The sequence below is a fragment of the Erythrolamprus reginae genome, chromosome 1 (assembly GCF_031021105.1).
Source record: "Erythrolamprus reginae isolate rEryReg1 chromosome 1, rEryReg1.hap1, whole genome shotgun sequence".
NCBI lineage: Eukaryota > Metazoa > Chordata > Lepidosauria > Squamata > Dipsadidae > Erythrolamprus > Erythrolamprus reginae.
The window spans coordinates 309,270,650-309,294,658 of record NC_091950.1 but is presented as its reverse complement, the minus strand read 5'-3'; the positions used below and the strand labels follow the sequence as shown (position 1 = coordinate 309,294,658).

General features: G+C 38.9%; 1 protein-coding gene across 8 annotated transcripts in view; it reads left to right on the top strand.

The window, feature by feature from the left end:
* PTPRK (protein tyrosine phosphatase receptor type K) overlaps positions 1–24,009 on the top strand; it is a 484,094-nt gene that overhangs the window by 237,530 nt on the left and 222,555 nt on the right. For all 8 annotated transcript variants that reach the window (XM_070733486.1, XM_070733484.1, XM_070733481.1 and 5 more), the window contains 2 exons: positions 10–91; positions 6,762–6,877. In XM_070733486.1, the coding sequence (XP_070589587.1) occupies positions 10–91; positions 6,762–6,877 (198 nt within the window). The remainder of the gene's footprint in view (positions 1–9; positions 92–6,761; positions 6,878–24,009) is intronic.

Sequence of the window (24,009 nt, the reverse complement as noted above, 5' to 3'; positions counted from 1 at the left end):
CCTTGACAGGTAATATTTGAGGCTGAAGTCTCAGATGGAAGAAATGGCTACATTGCCATTGATGACATCCAGGTTCTGAGCTACCCTTGTGGTAAGTAATGATTAAGAGACACACTTTTCTCTGTCTTTTTAAAGAGAGGCTCAATATTGTCAGACTGGTGTTTTCATTACTCAGCCATTGGTGTCCTGCTGCTATCACTGTTTTTCTATCCTTTTCTTTTCCAACGTGTTAGAAAAAGGAAAGGAGAATGTCAAAGTCATAAATGCTATTTTGTTATCACATAATTATTTCAATTCAGTGATTCTCTCTCACTCGACCTGTAATTAAAGTGAAATAAAGGTTATCTAATAGTTTTATTGGAAACTGGATTTTTTAAAAAAAGATTCATTTTACTCCCAATAATAAAAGCAGGTAATAACAATTGATAAATCTTATTTTAAAAATGTATTGTGGCAGTTATGAAAAATGTCGGTTTTCAGACATGGTGGATTTGGTTTTTTCGTGAACTAAACCCCATAATCATCACAATTATGACAAATCATGGCTTGAACTGTCTTAATGGAGCCCAGTGAACCAACACCAGCTCCCCAACTCTGGAAAATTCACACTAGACTTCAAGCATCTTGTTGTGTGTGCCTCTCCATTCTTCCTCCATACTCTGGAAATCATTGGTTTTCTTTTCACAGTCTGTACTGATTTGGGGGGGGGGGGCATGTCATCTGCTGGTGTTGGTCCACTGTGCTTCATTAAGTCCAGGGTCCACGCAGCCATCTACCGGGATATTTTGGAGCACTTCATGCTTCCTTCCACAGCTGTTTGTGTGTGTGGAGCGGGAGGGGGGAGAGAAAGTATTCCGATTCTGTTACTATAGCTGTTATAGTAAAATAGTCCTGGCATATATAGCATTGGTTTTTTAAAAGTTTCATATTTCCTGTTGGGCTAACAGGTTGTATACACCAAAGGAAGTTACATTATACTATAGGCTATACAAGATGGCGCCGACAAAGGCTGCCTCGGTGAAATGCTCTCAAACAGTTTTTTCATTTTCTACTATTCCCTGCAATTCTCAACGGATTTCCTACTCAAGAGACCATCTGCTAAGAATTAAAGAACATTTCTTTAAGGAGCAGCTATCTGCAACTTCAACCCCACCTGTCTTTACAAACGCGGAGGAGATTTTAGCACAGGAGGAAGCCATTTCCCGGCAACCATGGATCACCAAAAACATACGCAGCCGGCAGAGACGAAGAGGTAAAAGGGCGGGAATTTTAAATAGACTAAGGAACAAGGGAATTAAAAAACAACCGCTCCCTTCTATCTTTCTTACCAATTTACGTTCACTTGCCAACAAGATGGATGAAATACTGCTCTTAAATAGATGCTATTCTGATTTTCACAACGCATCTGCCCTATGCTTTACTGAAACCTGGCTAAACGAGGAAATTGATGATAACAGTATGCATTTACCGGGCTTTCAAATGTTTCGGGGTGATCGGAATGCAAAATTATCAGGGAAAAAAAGGGGAGGAGGCTTATGTATATATATCAACAACAGCTGGTCTCAAGACATCACCATTATACAAAAATTCTGTGATGAAAACTTGGAGTCTTTAATTATTAATTGCAAACCCTTTTATTCTCCTCGTGAGATTCATTCCTTCTTAATTTCTACAATTTACATCCCTCCCCAAGCATCTGTACAAAAGGCACTAAAAACCCTAGCTGATCAGATTATGGAGGCTGAAGCCAAATACCCTGATTCACTGGCCATTATTTTGGGAGATTTTAACAAGGCAAACTTAAGAGATGAGCTACCAAAATACTTTCAACATGTAAATTGTCCCACCAGAGGCAATAATATCTTAGACCATTGTTACACAGCTGTAAAAAATGCATACAGGGCTTTACCAAGAGCAGCTGTGGGCCATTCTGATCATTGCATGATTCACCTTGTACCTGCTTACAAACAAAGATTTAAAGCCACAAAACCAATAATTAAATCAGTGAGGACTTGGACTGAGGAAGCAAAGTTAAAGCTACAGGCTTGCTTTGACTGCACAGACTGGAATATTTTTAAAGACACCTCTGCAGATCTAGATGAACTAACAGATATTGTAACATCATATGTCAGCTTCTGTGAAGACCTATGTGTACCAACCAGGAACTTGAAAATATACAGTAACAATAAACCTTGGTTCACAGCCAAACTCAAGCAGTTACGTCATTCCAAAGAGGAAGCCTACAGAAAAGGTGATAGAATGCTGTACAATCAGACCAGAAATATATTAACAAGGGAGATCAGAGCAGCAAAAAGGAACTACTCTGAAAAGCTAAAGAATCAATTCTCAACAAATGAACCAGCAAACATGTGGAAAACTCTCAAAAACATCACCTGTTACAGCAAACCACCTTCCCAAGCTGAAGGAGATCAGCAATTGGCAGATGACCTGAATGTGTTCTACTGCAGGTTTGAAAAGAAACCTCAACCACTTATGTGCAGAACCTCCATCCCAGACACACCAACAACAGCTAAATCTTCTACAATTGAACCCATCCACTGTTAGACCCCCCTGCAATTTGCATACCGAGCAAATAGATCAACAGATGATGCTGTTAATATGGCTCTACACTACATCCTTCAACATCTTGAATCTCCAATGACCTACGCCAGGGTCCTCTTTGTGGACTTCAGTTCAGCATTCAATACCATCGTACCGGACATTCTCTTAATCAAACTAAATCAGCTAGCGGTACCTGAACACATTTGTAAGTGGATCACAAGCTTCCTAACAGACAGGAAGCAGCAGGTGAAGCTAGGAAAAATCACATCAGATATATGTACAATTAGCACAGGTGCCCCCCAAGGCTGTGTACTCTCACCACTTCTCTTCTTTCTATACACTAATGACTGCATCTCATACGATCCATCTGTTAAACTACTGAAGTTTGCAGATGATACAACAGTGATCGGACTCATTCGAGACAATGATGAATCTGCATACAGACGGGAAGTTGAACAACTATCCTTGTGGTGTGACCAGAACAATCTAGAACTGAACACACTCAAAACCGTAGAAATGGTGGTAGACTTTAAGAGAAACCCTTCCACCCTTCCACCTCTCACAATACTAGACAACACAGTATCAACAGTAGAGACCTTCAAATTTCTAGGTTCTATCATATCTCAAGACCTAAAATGGTCACCTAACATCAAAAACATCATCAAAAAAGCACAACAAAGAATGTTCTTTCTGCGCCAGCTCAGGAAGCTCAAACTGCCCAAGGAGCTGCTGATTCAGTTCTATAGAGGAATCATTGAGTCTGTCATCTGCACCTCTATAACTGTCTGGTTTGGTGCTGCAACCCAACAGGACCGACACAGACTTCAGAGGATAATCAGAATTGCAGAAAAAACAATTGCTGCCAATCTGCCCTCCATTGAGGACCTGTATACTGCACGAGTCAGTAAAATATTTACTGACCCCTCACATCCTGGACACAAATTGTTTCAACTCCTACCATCAAAACGTCGCTACAGAGCACTGCACACCAAGACAACTAGACACAAGAACAGTTTTTTCCCGAACGCCATTACTCTACTAAACAAATAATTCCCTCAACACTGTCAGCCTTTCTACTAAATCTGCACTTCTATTCTACTAGTTTTTCTCATCATTCCTATCACCCATTTCCTCCCATGTTGACTGTATGACTATAACTTGTGGCGTATATCCTAAGATTTTTATTAATATTGCTTCTTCATTGCTTATTTGACCCCTATGACAATCATTAAGTGTTGTACCACATGATTCTTGACAAATGTATATTTTATTTTATGTACGTTGAGAGCATATGCACCAAGACAAATTCCTTGTGTGTCCAATCACACTTGGCCAATAAAATTCTATTCTATTCTATTAGCTCTTCCCCAATAGGGCCAAGGATTTATTTGGTGTTTTTTTATGTTTATATAATTTATTGGCAGCTCATCTTATATAAGGTAACTCTGGTCAACTTACTGTCATAAAATATATATATCTACATTAGCAATAACAATAGCACTTAGACATATACTGATTCAGAGTGTTTTATAGCCCTCTCTAAATGGTTTACAAAATCAGCATATTTCCCCAAAAATCTGGGTCATCAATTTACCAACCTCAGAAGGATGGAAGGCTGAATCAATCTTAAGTCAGTCAGGATCAAAAACCTGGCAGGCAGTAGAATTAGCTTGCAATACTGCATTCTTACCACTGCTCTACCATGGCTCTTTACTTTAAAACATAAATAAATTAAAACCAAAAATTAAAGTCTAAAGACACATGAGGAGGATGGGGGTGGAATGGGGGAGGTGGGATATCATGTTACTCAACTAACCACCTCCACTGCGCTGCTCCCCATGAGTCAAATATCTGAGTAACGAGAAGGTGTTAATAATGACTAGTCTTCGATTTAGCCATCAAAATTAGCAACATATTAATGCAGCTAAAATTCTGGAGAAATGTGCTTCTAGGATTTGACATCCCTTGGATGTTGGTACATTTTAATTGTTTGAAGATGTCTCACAGACTTGAAAAAAATCATTATAATCAGTGCCTACTCTGGAAGAGTGTAATAACAAATGAAACTGAGTTTGTGGAAACTAAACATAATGTCAATATTTCTTGCCCCTAATCCTTAATAATTTAAGAGTAATCTCAAACCTACAGTCTAGATTGGAATATAAAAATACACACATTCACCTCAGAAACTTGGAAAAGGATCATGACAAACTGTATCTATAGTTTTGAACGACAACAACAAAAAAACCCTTGTATGTAGATATCTCCATGTAGTCATAAGAAATTAGGCTTTACCTGAGAGAGTCTTTACCTTAATGTAGTATTTTTCAACCTCAGTAAATATAGATATGTGGACTGACAGTGGAATTCTGAGATCTGAGAGTTGAAGTACACACATACTTTAAATTGAGCCTGATTTGACACTATTTGAGTCTGATTTAACACTTCTTTTTCTTCTTCTTCTTCTTCTTCTTCTTCTTCTTCTTCTTCTTATTATTATTATTATTATTATTATTATTATTATTATTATTATTATAATTATTATAAATAAGTGGTCCTTGGCATGCTGGGTGCAGTGCCAAAGGATCTCAGTGGACATTTGAAAACCATCGGTGTTGGCAAAATCTCCATCTGTCAATTGCAAAAGGACGCTTTATTAGGATCCGCACACATAATTCGCCACTATATCACGCAGTCCTAGGCATAGTTCCCTCTAAGCTGAGCAGTGAGCAATCGCTCACTTAAAAATCATCATCAACTCAGAGTTTTCCAAACCTGCCCAGAAGCCGAGAGGGAAAGAGTGAGAGGGAAGGAGAGAGAGAGGAAGAGAGGAAGAGAGAGAAACAGATAGAAAAAAGAGAGGAAGGAAAAGAGAAAGAAAAAGAATGGGAGTAAGGAAGAGAGAAAGAAAATCAAAATCTAGTTTGAAACTAGCTCAACTATTTAAGTGGCATTTTGATATTGATAGAGTTGCCCTATTATGAGCTCACTGTTATAGATACACAGTACAGTAGTCCCTCGCTATACCACGCTTCACCTACTGCGGCTTCACTTCATCGCGGGTTTCTGAGGAAGTCGATCGGCAGATTTAAACAGCCCGCCGAACTCGATCGGCAGGTTTTTTTAAAAAAATAAATATCTAAAATTGTAAATACTGTATTTAAATACTGTATCTAAAATAAATACGGTGTGGGAAGGGTTTATAAACACTTAAAACAATGAAAACTTACCAAACAATTACAATATAAATACTTAAATAAATACTATCAGTCGATAAATTCCCCATCGCGGATTTCACCTATCGCGGCCAGGTCTGGAATGTAACACCAGCGATAGGTGAGGGACTACTGTACAGTATTTTATTTTGAAATTCTCTGAGGCAAAACAGGGTGGGTTTTTTGTTTGTTTGTTTGTTTGTTTGTTTGTTTGTTTATTTATTTATTATTTCTGTGCCCCCCAGTCCCGAAGGGACTGCCGCTCAGACACTATACTTTTCTGCCCACCCCCCCCAAAAAATTAGAGGGAACACTGGTCCTAGGTGCTTGGGAAGCACCCAACTGGTGATGAAATACGAAATCCAGCATAGTGATCTCATTTGCTGTGTGATATTGATAATAAATATAATAAATATAACAACAACAACAACAACAACAATAATAATAATAATAATATACCCATACCTTATCTGCTGTCAGTGCTTTTTTCAACCCATTTTTTTCACACACAGTTTTGTCATAGAACTTCCCCTGAGGCAATGCAGAAAGTATAAAAAGGTTTGTGACTAGTTCAGACAATGCTATGTCTGCAATGTAGATGATATTTACTGACAGGGACTCCACATTCCCCCAACCCATCATAACATAGAGCTAATTAAACCTGACTCTTTGTGTTATTAATGCAGTAGTTTTCACATTGAATATTATTGAAATTCACTTTCAGATTTGCAGTTTATTTGCATCCTATTTAGCTGTTTTCCTTACTGAGCTAAAATGTTTTTTTTCCCTTTCATGTATGAATTTCTTTTGCTCTAAAGCCTCCGTGCTTTTTTTTGGGGGGGGGGGAAGGATAAAAAAAATGACTGAGAGTACCCTTTGGTAACTTTTTTGCTTTCCTATTTCTGTGTATCTTTGGGGGATTTTTTTTAAAAAATGTGACTGAGAGTACCCTTTGGTAACTTTCTGCTTTCCCTATCTCTGCAGATAAATCTCCACATTTCTTGAGGCTGGGGGATGTAGAGGTCAATGCAGGTCAGAATGCAACTTTTCAGTGCATTGCTACAGGAAGGGATGCAGTGAAGAACAAGTTATGGCTGCAGGTAAGGCTCTTCCTGACCTATTAATGGTCAGACCCATCTAATAAAAATAAAGTGTCCAGTTCTTCAAAGATTGTATATGACAGACATCTGACAGGGAATAATCGTTATTTATTATTTATACCTATTTCAACTTTGTTAGCACCAGCTTCCTCTATCTGGCTTGCATATATGGAATTCTGTTTCCATTTTTTTTCATTTTTCAATAAATTTTATTAAATTTTCATAAAATAGACAAAACTGACAAACATACATTTAACATAAAAGTGGGGTTGCAACTTCCCCGCTTATTCTAGAAGTTAAATTTCAATACAGAAAAAAGAATACATTGTTAATACTATAAATCTACTTATTACTTTAAATGAAAAGAATAAAATTATTTAACCTTATATAATAAATCTTCATATATAAACTACATCCTACACAGAGTTTAAATCTTATTCATACTTCTACCATTCGCCTATTCTTTTTACTTTTACTTCTTCTTATTTATCCAAATATACACTTTGTTACAAATCTCATAAAATTCTGTTTCTTCTTGGTCTTTTAACTGTCTTGTCATCATATCCATTTCAGCGCAGTCTAATATTTTCTTAATAACCTCCTCTTCTTTTCCCCTTTCCAATTTTGCGTATATATTATCCTGGCCGCTGTCAAAATATGAATAACTAAATGTAAAATTTCTTTCTTATATTTCTGATTAGTTATACCCAGTAGATAACATTCCGGGGTTTTTTCTCTCTCCTGCATTACTATTTCTTTTATTATTCTTTCTATCATTTTCCAATAAAACTTAGCTTTACTACACATCCACCATTGATGATAATAGGAACCTATTTCTTTCTTACATTTCCAACATAGTGGAGAAGTCTTAGGGAACATTTTCGCTATCCTACTTGGTGGGAGGTGCCACCTATAAAATATCTTAATTTGGTTTTCTTTTAACGAGACCGACTTTGTCATTTTCCAGTTTGAGATCCAGACATTTTCCCATGTATCTATATCAATTTCTCTACCTATATTTTTACACCAACTTATCATGTTATCCTTTAGGGTCACATCTATGTTTTTATGACCAATCATATATTTATATGCTTTCCTATTAATTTAGTCTGGTTTGTAATTAATAAGTTACCTAAGAATTCTGTTTCCATTCTGTAGCACAGGCCAGGGGAACGAAGGAGAAAACCTCTCTACTCCATATCTTCCTTTTCTGTGGGATTCATTCTTTTTTAAGTTGCAGGCCGGTAACTATGTAGATTTCTGTATCCTTGGTGGACTGGCCTTCATAAAATCAGGCTGATAACATATTGTCACAAAGCTAGCCCCACATATTTTTCTGTCTGAGGAACAGATCATGGTGCATTCTGCAAAATGGGGTGATTGACGGCTTGGTGTGATTGACAACCGGAACTGGCAATGAGACAGAATTCTCACGTACATCTGAAAGTAGCAGCCCACTTCTGGGAACAATGAGGAAGGCATTTGACAGGCACATATCTGTGAACTGGGGCACAGCAGCTGCCATTTCTGATTACAATTACTTATTATTACTATTAATAGGAATATACGCCATCTTTGTTTTATACATTTCAAGGCAAAATTGTGAGGTGGGCTTTCATGCCTAAGGGAAGGCTGGAACTCACAGTCTCTGTTCCAGTACATTAACCACTTCATAGATGAGGCCAGTTCAGCTGTGCATATTTATAATGTAATAACTTAACCATACAGAATAGGCTCCTGTATTACAGTAAGACATAATCCAATTTGTTGAGGAATATGATTTAGTAGGACACATAAATTCACTTATTATGGCTTAGTATTATGCGCAAGCTAGGACATTATGACTTGTTTAACAAACCTTGGTTTAACTTGCCTTTGTTTAAAAATAGTAAGGTAGCTGAAAATAACCGCAGCCAAATCTTGCATATACAAAGTAGTGTAAGCAATTCATAGAAGCAACCCAAGTACTGAGTTGTCTGAATTTCACATACTTATATGAAAACAAAGCGTAGAAGTTGTAGCATTCTGTATCGCAATGCATGATATCTCAGTTTAATTAATCCAAGAGCTCAGCCTTGAGCTTTAATTTAAATATATGCATGCAATTGAAATTTTTAAATCCTAGAATTAAACCAATAAGAGAGAAAAAAGCCTAAGAGAAGGAATTAATTGGCTATTTAAGCAAAGTACAGAATACTGTAGTAGATATTATTATAATGGTCTTTATATGGTTTACTAGCGGACATATCAAGAAAGTGTAGTCTTAACTGAATCTTGAGCATCTTCAAAGATAATGAGGACTTGCCAAAACTAGGACTTGGACTTTATATGGTTTACTAGCGGACATATCAAGAAAGTGCATCTTCAAAGGTAATGAGGACTTGCCAAAACTCCGACTTGTAGTCAGTGAAAAATCTCCTTTACGTCATCAATACTTGGCAATTATTGCTTTTTCCCAGGAAGAGGATAAGGTGACTTATTCTTGTACATCCGCATCCATATCTCCCAACTGTTTCACTATCTGGAAGCATTCTGCTTATTAGTTTAGTGAGATTATGTAAAAAAAAAAATTGTTTTTAGGCATTTCAAAAAGTTTGAAATAGTTTCAACTTGTATGCTCTATCTAATATGGGCTATGTGAATTGGGTAACCAGTTCACCATTTCTCAGGAGGATTTAAATTACTTGACATTAATCTTCACATTGACTCACAAAGAAGATATCTCAGAATTTAAGATGGGAACCTCAAAATGAAGTAATTAATTAACCAAAACTTAGAAAAATCTTTTCACATTCTTAGCTTCCCCTATATTGGCTGAAACCAATCTGAAGATTCTGTATAGATAAGCATGCATAATAGGGACATTCAAAATGTACCATTATTATTCTAGGAAGAGAATATTTCTGCAATACCAGAACATTCTATTATTTACTCAAGTCATTTTTACCACCTGTTTTTGAGGGAGACCAAACCTTTTCTGGAGATAAATTTCCAGGTTTAACAAGGAACAATAAGCACCACTTCTTGTTCTGGAAGATTTACTTTGATGATCACTGGAATGGTTGAATCACTATGGTACAAGTGAAGCATGGGTTTTTACTTTAATTGATTGATTGGTTGGTTGGTTGGTTGATTGACTTGTATGCCACCCTTCTCCAAGGACTCAAGGTGGCTTGTAAGCCCAATAAATAAATTTATAAATAAATTTCTGAGGACTCAGGGCAGCTTATGTCTATATATATAGGGTGGCTTGAGTGTGAGTGTGTGTATACACATGCATGTGTGTGCCAGATGCCACATTATAAAAAAGGGCAAGGTCTTGACAATATATATCAGCAAAGTCCTACAATTATACCTTACTCTAAGACTGTAACACAATTTTCTTCTTTCTACGAACCTTTTCAATGTTTAAACCCAGAAATCATGTTCAGATTCATAAGCATTTTCTAATTACTAAGAATTTAGATAGAAATTTTAGAATTGTATATTTGTTGCTTGAGTATTGGCATTTTCATTTTGTTCCCCCAAATAATCTTTCTAATGGATTAAAATCCTTAAGTAAGAAGTATAGACATTGTGCAGATGAGAACATATTTCTAAGGTCAGAATTGGTGGCTGATGTCTCTCTCTCTCTCTGTCTCCCCTCTCCTGCGCTTGTGCACACATGCACACACCACACATGGGGGAGGGGAAGAGAGAGAAGGTTTTATCTGTATGTATATACAGTACATAATAGTAAAGTGAAGCGAGATAATTGTTTAGTTAGGATTGGTTTCAGGAATGAGGTGCCAATGGGTTTTCCTGATACCACTTGTGATTCATAATACAATCCTGCAACATACAATACTACCAGCTCATATTGCCAGAATGGAGCTTGTGTTCCTGAATCTCAATTGTTGAATTCTATCAAAAAACTCTTTGAGAAGATAGTACTAGGAAACTCCTTTGCCCTTTTTGCTTTTTCCATCATATTTACCAAAGCTTTTCAGTATGAAACTGCTGGAAGAAGTCAACCATATAGTTGTTACTCCAAAGAATAATTGCCTAGAATTACAAGGTAGCTCTCTTGCTCGAAATATTGCCTTATTTCAAGTCATTCCACATCCTTCATCGAAAACATATATATATTTTAGACACAGCTGTGCAGTTTTAAGTATTTGGGGGCTTTTGGGCTTTATCTCTTATTTTGCAAATATTGATTTATTTAACCATTTCTCACTTTGAATTACAAATACAGTATATGTGAATTCTATTGATGAATTTCTTTCTTCCATTATGTTCTTTTAAGGCAAGGGTAGGCAAAGTTGGCTCTTCTATGACATGTGGACTTCAACCCCCAGAATTCCTGTCCTAGCATGATTGGCTCAGGAGTTCTGGGAGTTGAAGTCCACAAGTCATAGAAGAGCCAACTTTGCCTACCCCTGTTCTAAGGCAATGAATATGGCCACGATGGCGAACCTATGGCATGCATGCCAGATGTTGGCACCTACAGTCCTCTCTGTGGGCACATGCACCATCACCAGCTGCTCTTCTGATCTTCCATTTTCTGGTTCTCTGGCGCCCATGAAGACCAGCGGGCCAGTGCGCATGATTGCGCAGGAAAACCAAAAACCAGTTTTCCGGCACTCCAGTGCACACATGTATGCACACATTCTGATTGGTGCTGAAAAGGTTTGGCATCACTGGAATATGGGGTCATGGCTTCATTTTTGACAACAATCCATCTGTCTATGGGGGAATCACAAATTTAGGAAAATGAGCTTCTCTTCCTCAAATGCAATTAGGCTTTCACTGGTTGGAGGGAAATAAATAGACTGGCAGAGTATCTGGATTCTGGGGGTTAGAGTATGGTCATCTGCAACATCAATTTGTGTAGTAATTTTTGCTGTTATCTTCCATCCTTTGGTAAAACCCTGATTGCATTTTGTGTTGCTGCTGCTACTGCTGATTCTGCTCATGATGTATTCTTCACTGGTTGGAACCTACTTCTTGATATTTCTCTTGGCTTGCTACTCAGCACAGCCTAGGTGTGCCTGGCGATCCCTTTGTTCTCTGTGAATTCCATCTTCTTTCATTGGCTAGTACCTATCCTGAAGTGCTCCCCATGAGTGAGGCATGAAGGAATTCTTCACCAGTGAAGATGATGATAACAACAACAACAACAACAACAACAACAGAGTTGGAAGGGAGGTCTTGGAGGTCTTCTAGTCCTACCCCCTTGGAGGTCTTCTAGTCCTACCCCCTTGGAGGTCTTCTAGTCCTACCCCCTGCTTAGGCAGAACACCCTACACTACTTCAGACAGATGGTTATCCAACATCTGCTTGAAAACATCCAGTGTTGGGGCATTCACAACTTCTGGAGGCAAGCTGTTCCACTGATTAATTGTTCTGGCTGTCAGGAAATGTCTCCTTAGTTCTAAGTTACTTCTCTCATTGTTTAGTTTCAACCCATTGCTTCTTCTTCTACCAACAGGTGCTTTGGCGAATAGGTTGACTCATTCTTTGTGTCAACCCTGAGATACTGGAACACTGCTGTCATGTCCCCCCTGGTCCTTCTTTTCATTAAACTAGCTGTGCCCAGTTCCTGCAACCGTGTTTCATATGTTTTACACTCCAGTCCACTAATCATCTTTGTCACTCTTCTTTGCACTTTTTCTAGAGTCTCGACATCCTTTTTGCATCGTGGTGACCAAAACCTAGTGCAGGATTCCAAGTGTGGCCTTAGTTAGTACAGATCTTGTGGGGCTAATAACTCATAAAGGGGACAGGGTTATCCTTAACATAATGGGTATGTTGACACTGTCAGATTATAATCTCTCTTTGCTGTCACCTTCTAAAATGTGGTTTCAAAGACAGCAATGTTTTCCTGGGTTCTGTTTCAGTGCTGGCTTTGCTGGGTACAAACACAGCCTTTACGTCAGACTAGAACAGGGCTTGAAGTGAGAGGACATCTGGAAGTTAGCCTGGAAAGGACTGCAAGCTCTTGGCATGTACCAGAGTCCCTGAGCCAGGTTGTTCCTGGAGCTTCTGCGCTCTGGCCTAAAAGGAACAGAGCAGATTTCAACTAGATTCCTTGTGTCAATTGGCTGGGTTCACACAGCATATCACCCAGTTCAAGATCTAGCAGCCAGAAGCACACAACAGAGGAAAAAAACGCATAGCTTCACCTGAGAAAAATGAGTGAATCCAGACTGTTTATCTATCCGTTCAGTTAGTTTATACTTCAGTACATTGTGCAACTCCAGGAAATGGATTTCTACTAAGAGATTAAATGTTGCATACACATATCCTTTATAGCCATTCAGAAGCTGTCCTGCATGAAACCACTTATTGCTCCCGTAATACTTTTGAATGAAGGGTGTGACTCTCCCCCAACTTTGTGGTCCTTTAGTTTCTTAGAGATATTGAGCGTAAGCCAAATAAGAATCTTTAAGAAGCCAGAGATAATTGGGTGTGAAGGAAATTGTTTCCATGGTCAATAGATAGAATGGGAAAGGGGCATTTCCATAACCACAAAAGCTATGAAAGAGAAGCAAGAAGCAAACTCATTACTCCACCTGGTGCGCACAACCTTTATTAGGAAGGAAATGAGTACCAGGACCAGGACCAGTTTCTTGGTTAAAAAGAGAAAGCATGCAGGTGCACCATCCTGAGCTCTTAGTCCTGGTCTGTTTGGATAAGCAGAATGGAGAATGGAATTCTGATGGTGGATTTTCCATATGAAAAGGGAGCATAGAAATACAAGGGACACATTCAATGTTAAACTGGTTCCCCTGGCACACAATTAAAAAGTAGAAGCTTATCAGTGTTATTCATGGCAGAGTCATAAATTCATGAATCCTTGGGAGTGGTTCTGTATTATATGCTGCCCTGAGTTTTCAGAGAAGGGCGGCATGCAAATCAAACAAAACAAAACAAAACCATTCATTCATTCATTCATTCATTCATTTCTCTGCTTTGGTGTAAATTTATTTATTTATTTTATTTATTATTTGGATTTGTATGCCACCCCTCTCCGAAAACTCAGGGCGGCTCACAACAAGTGAAACAAATCATAAATAATGCAATTAATTAAAATATTTAGAAATTTAAAAAACCCCATAAACTAACAGACACACACACAAGCATACCATGTATGAATTAAACATGCCCAGGGGGAGATGTTTCAATTCCCCCATGCCTGACGGCAAAGGTGGGTTTTAAGGAGTTTACGGAAGGCAAGGAGAGTAGGGGCAGTTCTAATCTCCGGGGGGAGTTGGTTCCAGAGAGCCGGTGCCGCCACAGAGAAGGCTCTTCCCCTGGGGCCCGCCAACCGACATTGTTTAGTTGACGGGACCCGGAGAAGGCCCACTCTGTGGGACCTAATTGGTTGCTGGGATTTGTGCGGCAAGAGGCGGTCTTGGAGATATTCTGGTCCAATGCCATGAAGGGCTTTAAAGGTCATAACCAACACTTTGAATTGTGACTGGAAATTGATCGGCAGCCAATGCAGACTGCGGAGTGATGGTGAAACATGGGCATACCTAGGTAAGCCCATGACTGCTCTCGCAGCTGCATTTTGCACGATCTGAAGTTTCCGAACACTTTTCAAAGGTAGCCCCATGTAGAGAGCATTACAGTAGTCGAACCTCGAGGTGATGAGGGCATGAGTGACTGTGAGCAATGAGTCCCGGTCCAGATAGGGCCGCAACTGGTGCACCAGGCGAACCTGGGCAAACGCCCCCCTCGCCGCAGCTGAGAGATGGTTTTCTAATGTGAGCTGTGGATCAAGGAGGACGCCCAAGTTGCGGACCCTCTCTGAGGGGGTCAATAATTCCCCCCCCCAGGGTAATGGACGGACAGGTGGGATTGTCCTTGGGAGGCAAAACCCACAGCCACTCCGTCTTATCCGGGTTGAGTTTGAGTCTGTTGACACCCATCCAGGCCCCAACAGCCTCCAGGCACTGGCACATCACTTCCACCGCTTCGTTGACTGGGCATGGGGTGGAGATGTAAAGCTGGGTATCATCAGCATATTGATGATACCTCACCCCATGTCCTTGGATGATCTCACCCAGCGGTTTCATGTAGATGTTGAATAGTAGGGGAGAGAGGACCGACCCCTGAGGCACCCCACAAGGGAGAGACCTCGGAGCCGACCTCTGACCCCCCACTAACACCGACTGCGACCGGCCAGAGAGGTAGGAGGAGAACCACTGAAGAACAGTGCCTCCCACCCCCAGCCCCTCCAGCTGGTGCAGAAGGATACCATGGTCGATGGTATCGAAAGCCACTGAGAGGTTGAGGAGCACCAGGAAAGAGGATAAACCCCTGTCCCGGGCCCGCCAGAGATCATCCATCAACGCGACCAAAGCGGTTTCCGTGCTGTAACCGGGCCTGAAACCCGACTGCTGGGGACCTAGATAATCGGCTTCTTCCAAGGACCGCTGGAGCTGGAGTGCCACCACCTTCTCAACAACCTTCCCCATAAAGGGAAGGTTGGAGACTGGACGATAGTTATTAGCCAATGATCTTCCAGATATTTTTGGAATATGACTTCTCATCTAATTTTTGGACAGGTTGATTGAGATCAATGTAAACTGAGGTCTAGCAAACACCAGTGGAACACAGAGTCTCCATTAGAATAGAATAACAGAGTTGGGAGATACCTTGGAGGTCTTCTAGTCCAACCCCATGCTGCTTCACAAAACCATAGCAACATAATATATAGAGGGGATGAATATGAATGGATAGATGAAATTGGGTGCTTTGGCAAATTTCAAATGGATTGGCACATTTCTGGAAAAATATGAAATAATTTTAAATAGAAAGGACGAAGAATAAGAATAAAAAAAGAACATCCTGATTGATGCCATTTATCTACATTTTTGTTCGTTCAGTGCGAATATCAGAGCCATTTTCCCTTTGTCTTTCAACATTAACCTATCTCTTGTTTACTTATTTTGGAATAATAATGGATGGCATAAATTGTCCCAAAAGGTTTTAGATCTCACTTATATGTCCAGAATAAGATAACACCTGTACTGCCCCACCCATAAAACCTTGTGCTTGGAGCATCTGTTAAACCATATGCCCTGGCGCCCAGTTTAGTTGTTCATAACTGAACCACTAATGAGTCTATCCATCACTGTTCTGTCTTGGCATCCACACACCATTTGGCTTGGGCAGAGAAGCTTGGCCTCCTTGTGCAATTCTGTTTGCATTCTGACATGCAGGCCAGGGTGCTAACATCAATTTTGATATGTCCAATTTTTTTAAAAAATGATCACATTCACTTACAAAAAAAGAAAATTAAAGCTTGACTGGTAATCCTATGCAGATAGAGATAAAAGCCAAAGAGGCCAATCTGTCTGCAGAGGCTTTGGGTGCTGGCTAAATGCCTCCTCAGTTGGCAAGCCAAAGTTGGAAGTTTCATTGAAACTTTTAAAAAAGAATATTAAAAACTAATACAAACTAATATAAATCAAGGGAGTAAAAAGGCAACATTAAAAAATGCAAAAAACGAAGTAAAACTTGAAAAAATTAGAAAAGAAAGAAAAAATATATATAAATTGGACTTCTAATACTTTGTTCGCCCAAAATAAGACCCTGTCTTATATTTTTTTAATTCTGAAATAAGCGCTTGGCCTCATTGCTATGCACTCAAAAGCCAATTGCACTTAGTTTAAGGGGGTGTCTTATTTTGGAGAAAACGGGGTATCTTTAATGCACTTTTACAGTAAGTACAAATATATTTTAACAGTTGTCTAAAAATTTAGTTTTCTTTTTGTAATCTAGCCTGACTAATCATCAAATTCATTAATCACAAGGATTTTAAATTTTTTTATGCAAAAAAGTCCGTAAAAGCTCTGTGCCTTCAATAAATGTAATGTCTTTTCTTTAATCAAAGAAGTCAGTGTAACAATTTCAGCAAAATTTTACACCAACCATTGCTCCATAGTGGATAATTTTAAATCTTTCCATCCCTTTGCATATAGTAAGCTTACCATAATATTATTTCAGTATACTGTATTTCATATATTGGAATAATCTTTCATGGCTTTTTTGCCCATTTGTCTATTAATCCTAAAAGGAAATGTTCTGTCTTCGGAGAGGGGCGGCATACAAATCTAATAAATTGAATTGAATTGAATTGTCTTCAGCTGAATATTGATCTTTAAAATCCTCTATATTAAAGTATCTATTAGAATCCATTTTAAGCTATTTTTTAAACATGTCCTTGCATTTTCACCTTTTCAATATACCTTTGAAATACGATTTTTAAAGTCTATACTAATTTAGTTTAGCTCGTCCCTCCACCACACTGCGGGCCCCTGGTGCTACCACTCGCGGCCTATCAGCTCTGTTATGAGCAGCAACTCCATTGGCTTGCCTCTCCACTGCACCGCAAGCCACTGCACCGCAAGCCCCTGCGAGCCCCTCCATGCTGCCCCAACCATGGCACCCCCACCATGGTGCCCCCACCATGCTGCTCCTGCTGCACTGCCCCCCCCACCCCCCACTGTGCCATCCCCGTCGTGCCGCCCCCACCACTCCCTGGTGCTATCGCAAGCGGCAGCTCTGTTTGCTCGTCCCTCCACCATGCCCTGGCCCTTACCTTGCTCTCGATCTCCTGCAAGTCAATGGGCCATGATGCGGAGAGCAGGCAGGGTGGCCCCGAGCTCCAGCCGTGCGGCCTGCTGTGTGCTCTCCTGTGTGCGCAGAGCAGGAGAGCAGATAGCAGGACACGCAGCCGGAGCTTGGGCAGGCTGCTGTTGTTGCGAGTCCCAGCTGCCGCTCTAGACACTGCAGTGAGATTCGGCTGCTGCGCATGTGCAGAAGCTGAAATCTCATGTGTACGTTCTTGCGGCAGCGAGATTTGGGCAAAAATTGCTGATTTCTTTGCTTCTGCGCATGCGCAGAAACAAAACTCCCGGTAATTTGTACCGGAATTGCGCCAGTTGCGTGTGCACATCACATGCACGCCCGGCGACGATGGAGAAAGCCTACATGCCCCATTTTCGCCAATGGAATGCCATTCCTGCCATTCTGGATAGTAGCCCATCCCTGTTCACATGTAATGCTTAAGATTTTGTTTTGGTTGTGACATAACATAAAGTGTTATCCCAGGCCTTAGTATTACATATGAATCAAGCTATTCTAGGGTCATCCATATGGTTAAAAATCTTGGTTCAACATTATAAATTGACACAGCAATTTATGTAAGTATAGTAAGCAAATTAAGACATGTCTGATTTTGCCTGCCCTAGAAAAAAAGCAAGACACTCTCCCATTAATTAATTATTTTTTTATATAATTAATTAATTAATTAATTAATTAATTAATTTAATGAAGCTTTTTAAAAGAGCTTTGAATTTAGGTTGTGTGGAATTGCCTGTGTTTGTTAGATCTTAAAAGGGATGACTTGAAAATAACTTTATTTGAAAATGAAGAGTATGAACAAGTCTTTAAAATAGTCTGAAAAACAGTTTTAGACCTGGGGGAGCAGTTTTCAGACTAAGTATATTCTTTTTCCTACGCATGAACAACACAGAATTTTAACAAGACCAGTTGAAGTAAAAAGAATAGAGTTATTAACATTTCATAAACCAAGTATTTCCCATTAGATATGATTTATCTTCTCAGCCATTACGGCAGAAGCATTCATAATTTCTTTTTAATTGCTTGACTGTAAATTGACAAGAAGATGGGTCTTTTGACCAATAATGGATGACTCTTCAAGTATCTATTTACAAAACTGTCTCTTCAATACTATTTGTTCTGAAAAGTGAACCCTAATACTTTAGCTAGCTCAATGAGAAGGCACTTCTGTGCTTGAGAAGGAAGTCTCCAATGGACCTACATATTTTACATAATTGTTAGCTTTCCACCGGAGTGCGTAAGGCTAGAAAATATTTATTTGTTTATTTATTTGTTTGTTTGTTTGATTGATTGATTGATTTTTATGCCGCCCTTCTCCTTAGACTCAGGGTGGCTTACAACATGTTAACAATAGCACTTTTTAACAGAGCCAGCATATTGCCCCCAAAACTAAAATATGGTTTTCCTACCACATGATGAAAGGGACCCCATCTTACAGTCGTGCATTTTTCCTTTTTAAAAAATATAAAGGCAGAAGAAAACTTAATATCACCTGTTCCTCTGCAGTTTCAATACTACCCCATCTCTTGTTTGAATTGTAATGATCCAATTCCATTTAGATGACTTCTAAATGCCATTTTAGGGTCATTCTCAAGAAAAAAAAAACAGGGTTGGAATATCGCAATAGATGGTGTTGATCACACTTACGTTCAATTCAGCATACCTGACTTTATTGCTTCCTGTGTTTTTAATTACTTTCCCCCTTAAATCCCATTCAACATTGCAATTCAGTGGCAATTTCTGGTTAGGTTCTAAAGATCGCACACCTGGCTTTGAGAGGCCACTTAGGTCCCCAGTGCCTCAAGCCATGAAACTTAACTGTGCCTTGTTTCAGAAAGAGTAAAGATGGTACTTTAAATTTTCAATATTTAATCAGATTAAACTCCACCCTGGCAGGTAAAGCATTTGACTTAGACTACCTGCTTTGATAAATCCCTACCAGATTCCTGCTGCGGTATGAGGTAGTTTAGCAAAGTCTTGCTTTCCATTTCTTAATTTTCCCTCCCTGCTATAAAATTACCTTGTAAAGCTCTCCTTGGATTTTCTTTTTCTGTTGCTTCCACGGCCTTGTAGGCAATTTATGTCTCCTCATGTTCCCTCTCATTGTAACAGAGCAACCAGGATGACATATGATTCAGGGGGCTGTTGAAGATGTGATTCCCTCCAGATTCAGTTCTGCAAATTAACTGGTGCTTAGAGCATGTCCAGCATTACATCATTCTTCAGCAGATGCCTCTTTCTATTACAGTTTGGAAGATGAGAGTATTATTCCACTGTTGTTTTGTTTCCACCAAGCTCCTCTGACAGTAGTTCCTCAAATAGCTTTCCTGCCCTTACCCACCACTCTGATTAGAGATTTGATTTTGAAAATGACTTTGTTTCAAATAGTCTCATCATAACCAGAGTCTCTTGTCATGGTTCTGGTCTGCTTCGCCATTCCACTTTACAAGTCCATTGAATCTTTACAGCCTTTACAACTTGGTCCGCAACTTGGGCATCCTCCTCGACCCACAGCTCACATTAGAGAACCATCTTTCAGCTGTGGCAAGGGGGGCTTTTGCCGAGGTTCGCCTGGTGCACCAGTTGCGGCCCTATCTGGACCGGGACTCACTGCTCACAGTCACTCATGGCCTCATCACCTTGAGGTTTGACTACTGTAATGCTCGCTACATGGGGCTACCTTTGAAAAGTGTTCGGAAACTTCAGATCGTGCAGAATGCAGCTGAGAGAGCAATCATGGGCTTCCCTAAGTATGCCCATGTTACACCAACACGAATCCCAGCGACTGGTTAGGTCCCACAGAGTTGGCCTTCTCCGGGTCCTGTCGACTAAACAATGTCATTTGGCAGGACCCAGGAGAAGAGCCTTCTCTGTGGCGGCCCCGACCCTCTGGAACCAGCTTCCCCCAGATATCAGAGTTGCCCCCACCCTCATTGCCTTTCCCAAGCTCCTTAAAACCCACCTCTGTCGTCAGGCATGGGGGAATTGAATTTTTTTCCCTTCCCCCTAGGCTTATAGAATTTATACATGGTATGCTTGTTTGTATGATTGGTCTCTTAAATTGGTGTTTTTTAGATTATTTTTTAATATTAGATTTGTTACATTGTTTTCTTTATTATTATTAGCCGCCCCAAGTCTTTGGAGAGGGGCGGGATACAAACAAACAAACAAACAAACAAACAAACAAATAAATAAATAAATAATCAATCTTACACACACACACACCAAGTCATTATGATTTATGGAAAAACTGAAGATAATACAGTTTGACTTAGATCAGGCACACAAAAAATCATTACTTCTAACTGCGTGAATGAACTTGTAATGGATCTTGGTGTACCTAAATTCCTCTCCTTCCTCTTTGCAACCTCCCACCCAAAAAACGATGACAGTGTTAACAGAATAGAATTCTTTATTGGCCAAGTGTGATTGGATGCACAAGGAATGCGTCCATATGGCGCATATGCTCTCAGTGTACATAAAAGAAAAAGATACATTTGTCAAGAATCATGAGGTGCAACACTTAATGATTGTCATAGGGTGCAAATAAGCAATCAGGAAGCAATCGATATTAATATAAATTGTATGAATACAAGCAACAAGTTACAGTCATAAATGGGAGGAGATGGGTGATAGGAACAATGAGAAGACTAAATGAGAGCTTTCATTTCAACTATGGTTTTCTTTGATATTTGAATTAAGGTAACCATAGAATGTAATATTAGCAATAGCATTTAGATACTGCTTATATACTGCTTCACAGTGCTTTACATACCTCTCTAAGAGATTTACAGAGTCAGCATATTGCCCTCCTACTCCACCACAATCTGGGTCCCTATTTTACCAACCTCAGAAGAATGGAAAGCTGAATCTACCTTGAGCTTGGTGAGATTCAAACTGGCAAATTGCAGGCAGCCGGCAATCAGCAGAAATAGCCTTCAGTACTGCATTCTAACTACTGTACCACCATGGCTCCTAATTTGCTTAAATTGTAGTTACTGCTTAAATTGTTATGCTTAAGTTGTAGTTACTGGGTTATTGTTATGCTTCAATTGTAGTTACTGGTACCAAAATTTTATATTTTACAGGAACTTTAGCTGAAAGTGATTTTTTTAAAATTTAATGAGGAATGTGAAGGTAAAGTCACAAGCACGGTTATTTTATGCCGGGAAAAAAGTTGAATTTTATAGAGCTTTGTTTTTAAGTTAATTTACACAATGTTTCTATACCACCATTTGCTTACAATATGGAAAACCTTACTACCTTTGGATGATTTCGGTTAATACTGCATTGAAATCTCTTTTCCAGTTTCCCAAAAGATTTCTTGTTTTCATTTCAAACTTCCTTGATTCCTTGCAGTTTCTGAACTCCCCTATATTCTCCCTTAGAATTTAACTGAGGCATGAGAATTAGCTACTACATTTGTATCAAAGGAGAGAGGATTGGGTGATAAAAGTAAGGATAGTTACACAAGCTAGAGCTGCTCCAAAATTCAGGACAAGATCCTATATCTCATCAATGAGATTAAAGAGAATTTCATCAAAACTCTTTATTTTCTTTTAAATCTCCCTTGGTGTGCATGTTCTTTTCCCTCAAATTGACCAAATGACCATTTTTCACACTTGTGACTACTGCAAATCCCCATAGTCTTCTGATCAAAATTCAGATGCTTGTCAAGTGATTCATACTTATCACAGTTGCAGTGTCCCTAGGGTCATGTAATAAGCTTTGAGACCTTCTGACAAGCAGAGTCAATGGAAAAGCCAGATTTATTTAGAAATGGTTCACTTAACAAATGCAATGATTCATTTAAGAACAGTGGCAAGAAAAGTTGTAAAATGAGGCAAAAGTCACTTAAGAAATGTCCCATTTAGCAACATAAACTTTGGACTCAATTGTGGTCATAAGTTGTGGACTACCTGTGTAGCAAACAAAAATATACCATTATATTGTTAGATACAATAGTTTTTTGTAAACTCACAATAGTGCTATACTATCAGCATTGAATACCAATGCTGCAGTTTTATTCTTTATTTTAGTTTACTTGAGATATTCCCCAAAATTCAGTTTTGAGCATGTGAATGCCTAGATTAAATTCATGTTGTCACTCTGTATTCTGTCTTGTGAAGCCATTTCCATCATTTAGTTTAGAAAAAAGCTTGTTTTTCATGAAAAAAAATACAATCATTTCCCCTGGCTGTTTCATTTGCAAGTCCTCTGTAAGTCACATAAGCAATATATATGTTCTCTGGGGATGCCTAACTACTACTAACATTTGACTTTTTCAGTATGGCTTAGGGAAATTTACTAGCCATTTCTTCACTGATTACAAGGCCATAGGACAAACCATTGGCCAAACATAATAAGTTATTATTCAATTCTTGTTCCATCGATAAACCACTATGGTAGCTGTTAGCCACATTCATCAGTTTTAAGCACACTAGTCACCAATCAATTAATCCCACTTAAAGTTATAGATAATAGCTTACATTTGATTCCCAAATGAACTTTTTTTCTATTGGACATGAATGATCACACTGTGTACCATTAGCTAGTATTTTAAGCCCATAGTTTGAGTATGTTTAATATTGTTCATTAGTATCTTGAGATAAAGATGATACAACTGAGCTTAACGTTTCACATATTTATAATTAATGATTCTGAATGCATCTGAATATACAACTGTGTTTTATTCTTAATATTGATTTTCTTAGAGTTCTCTGCCTTATAAGACATTTCTGATATTTCTTCATAAATATTTTTTTCTATAAATGATTCCCCCAACCACAATAACCCTTATGGTAGAAAAGTCTTTTCTTGATATTCCTTGGGTGGAATACTCATACTGATGGGGAACAAATCTCTAGTTTGCTGCTAGTAGCAGAAAATAGGTGAACTTGTATAGGATTACTGAGAGGATTGCTGGTATGAAACGTGGACCCTTATCTCACCCTTTCCTTTTTAATGATGAGCAATGGGGGGGGGAGGTCTGTATCTATATCTATGTCTGTCTGTCTGTCTGTCTGTCTGTCTGTCTGTCTGTCTGTCTGTCTGTCTGTCTGTCTGTCTGTCTATCTATCTATCTATCTATCTATCTATCTATCTATCTATCTATCTATCTATCTATCTATACAATTTGTACCAATCCAAATTGTAGCGTTCTCTAACTACAGGTTTGTCAGTGTATAAAATATTGTATTATTAGTTTTAATATTTTGATTCACTCTTATGATATTATGGTCCTTATGATTTAACTTTCTTTCCCTGTATTTTAACAATTACTTTATTCTAGTTTGCTGTTTTCATTAAATTATAATATCTCGAATGAAGGCAAATGTGCAATTCCCAGGATAAAATTGCAGGATCCAATCTGGGTTGGTCACCAGAACCAAAGTTTTTGTCTTTCAAGTTTTAAGTAATGTAAAAAATCTTGGGGCCTTAACATTAGCAGTCCCTTGTTTCCTTCTCTCTATTCACAATACAGATGTTTA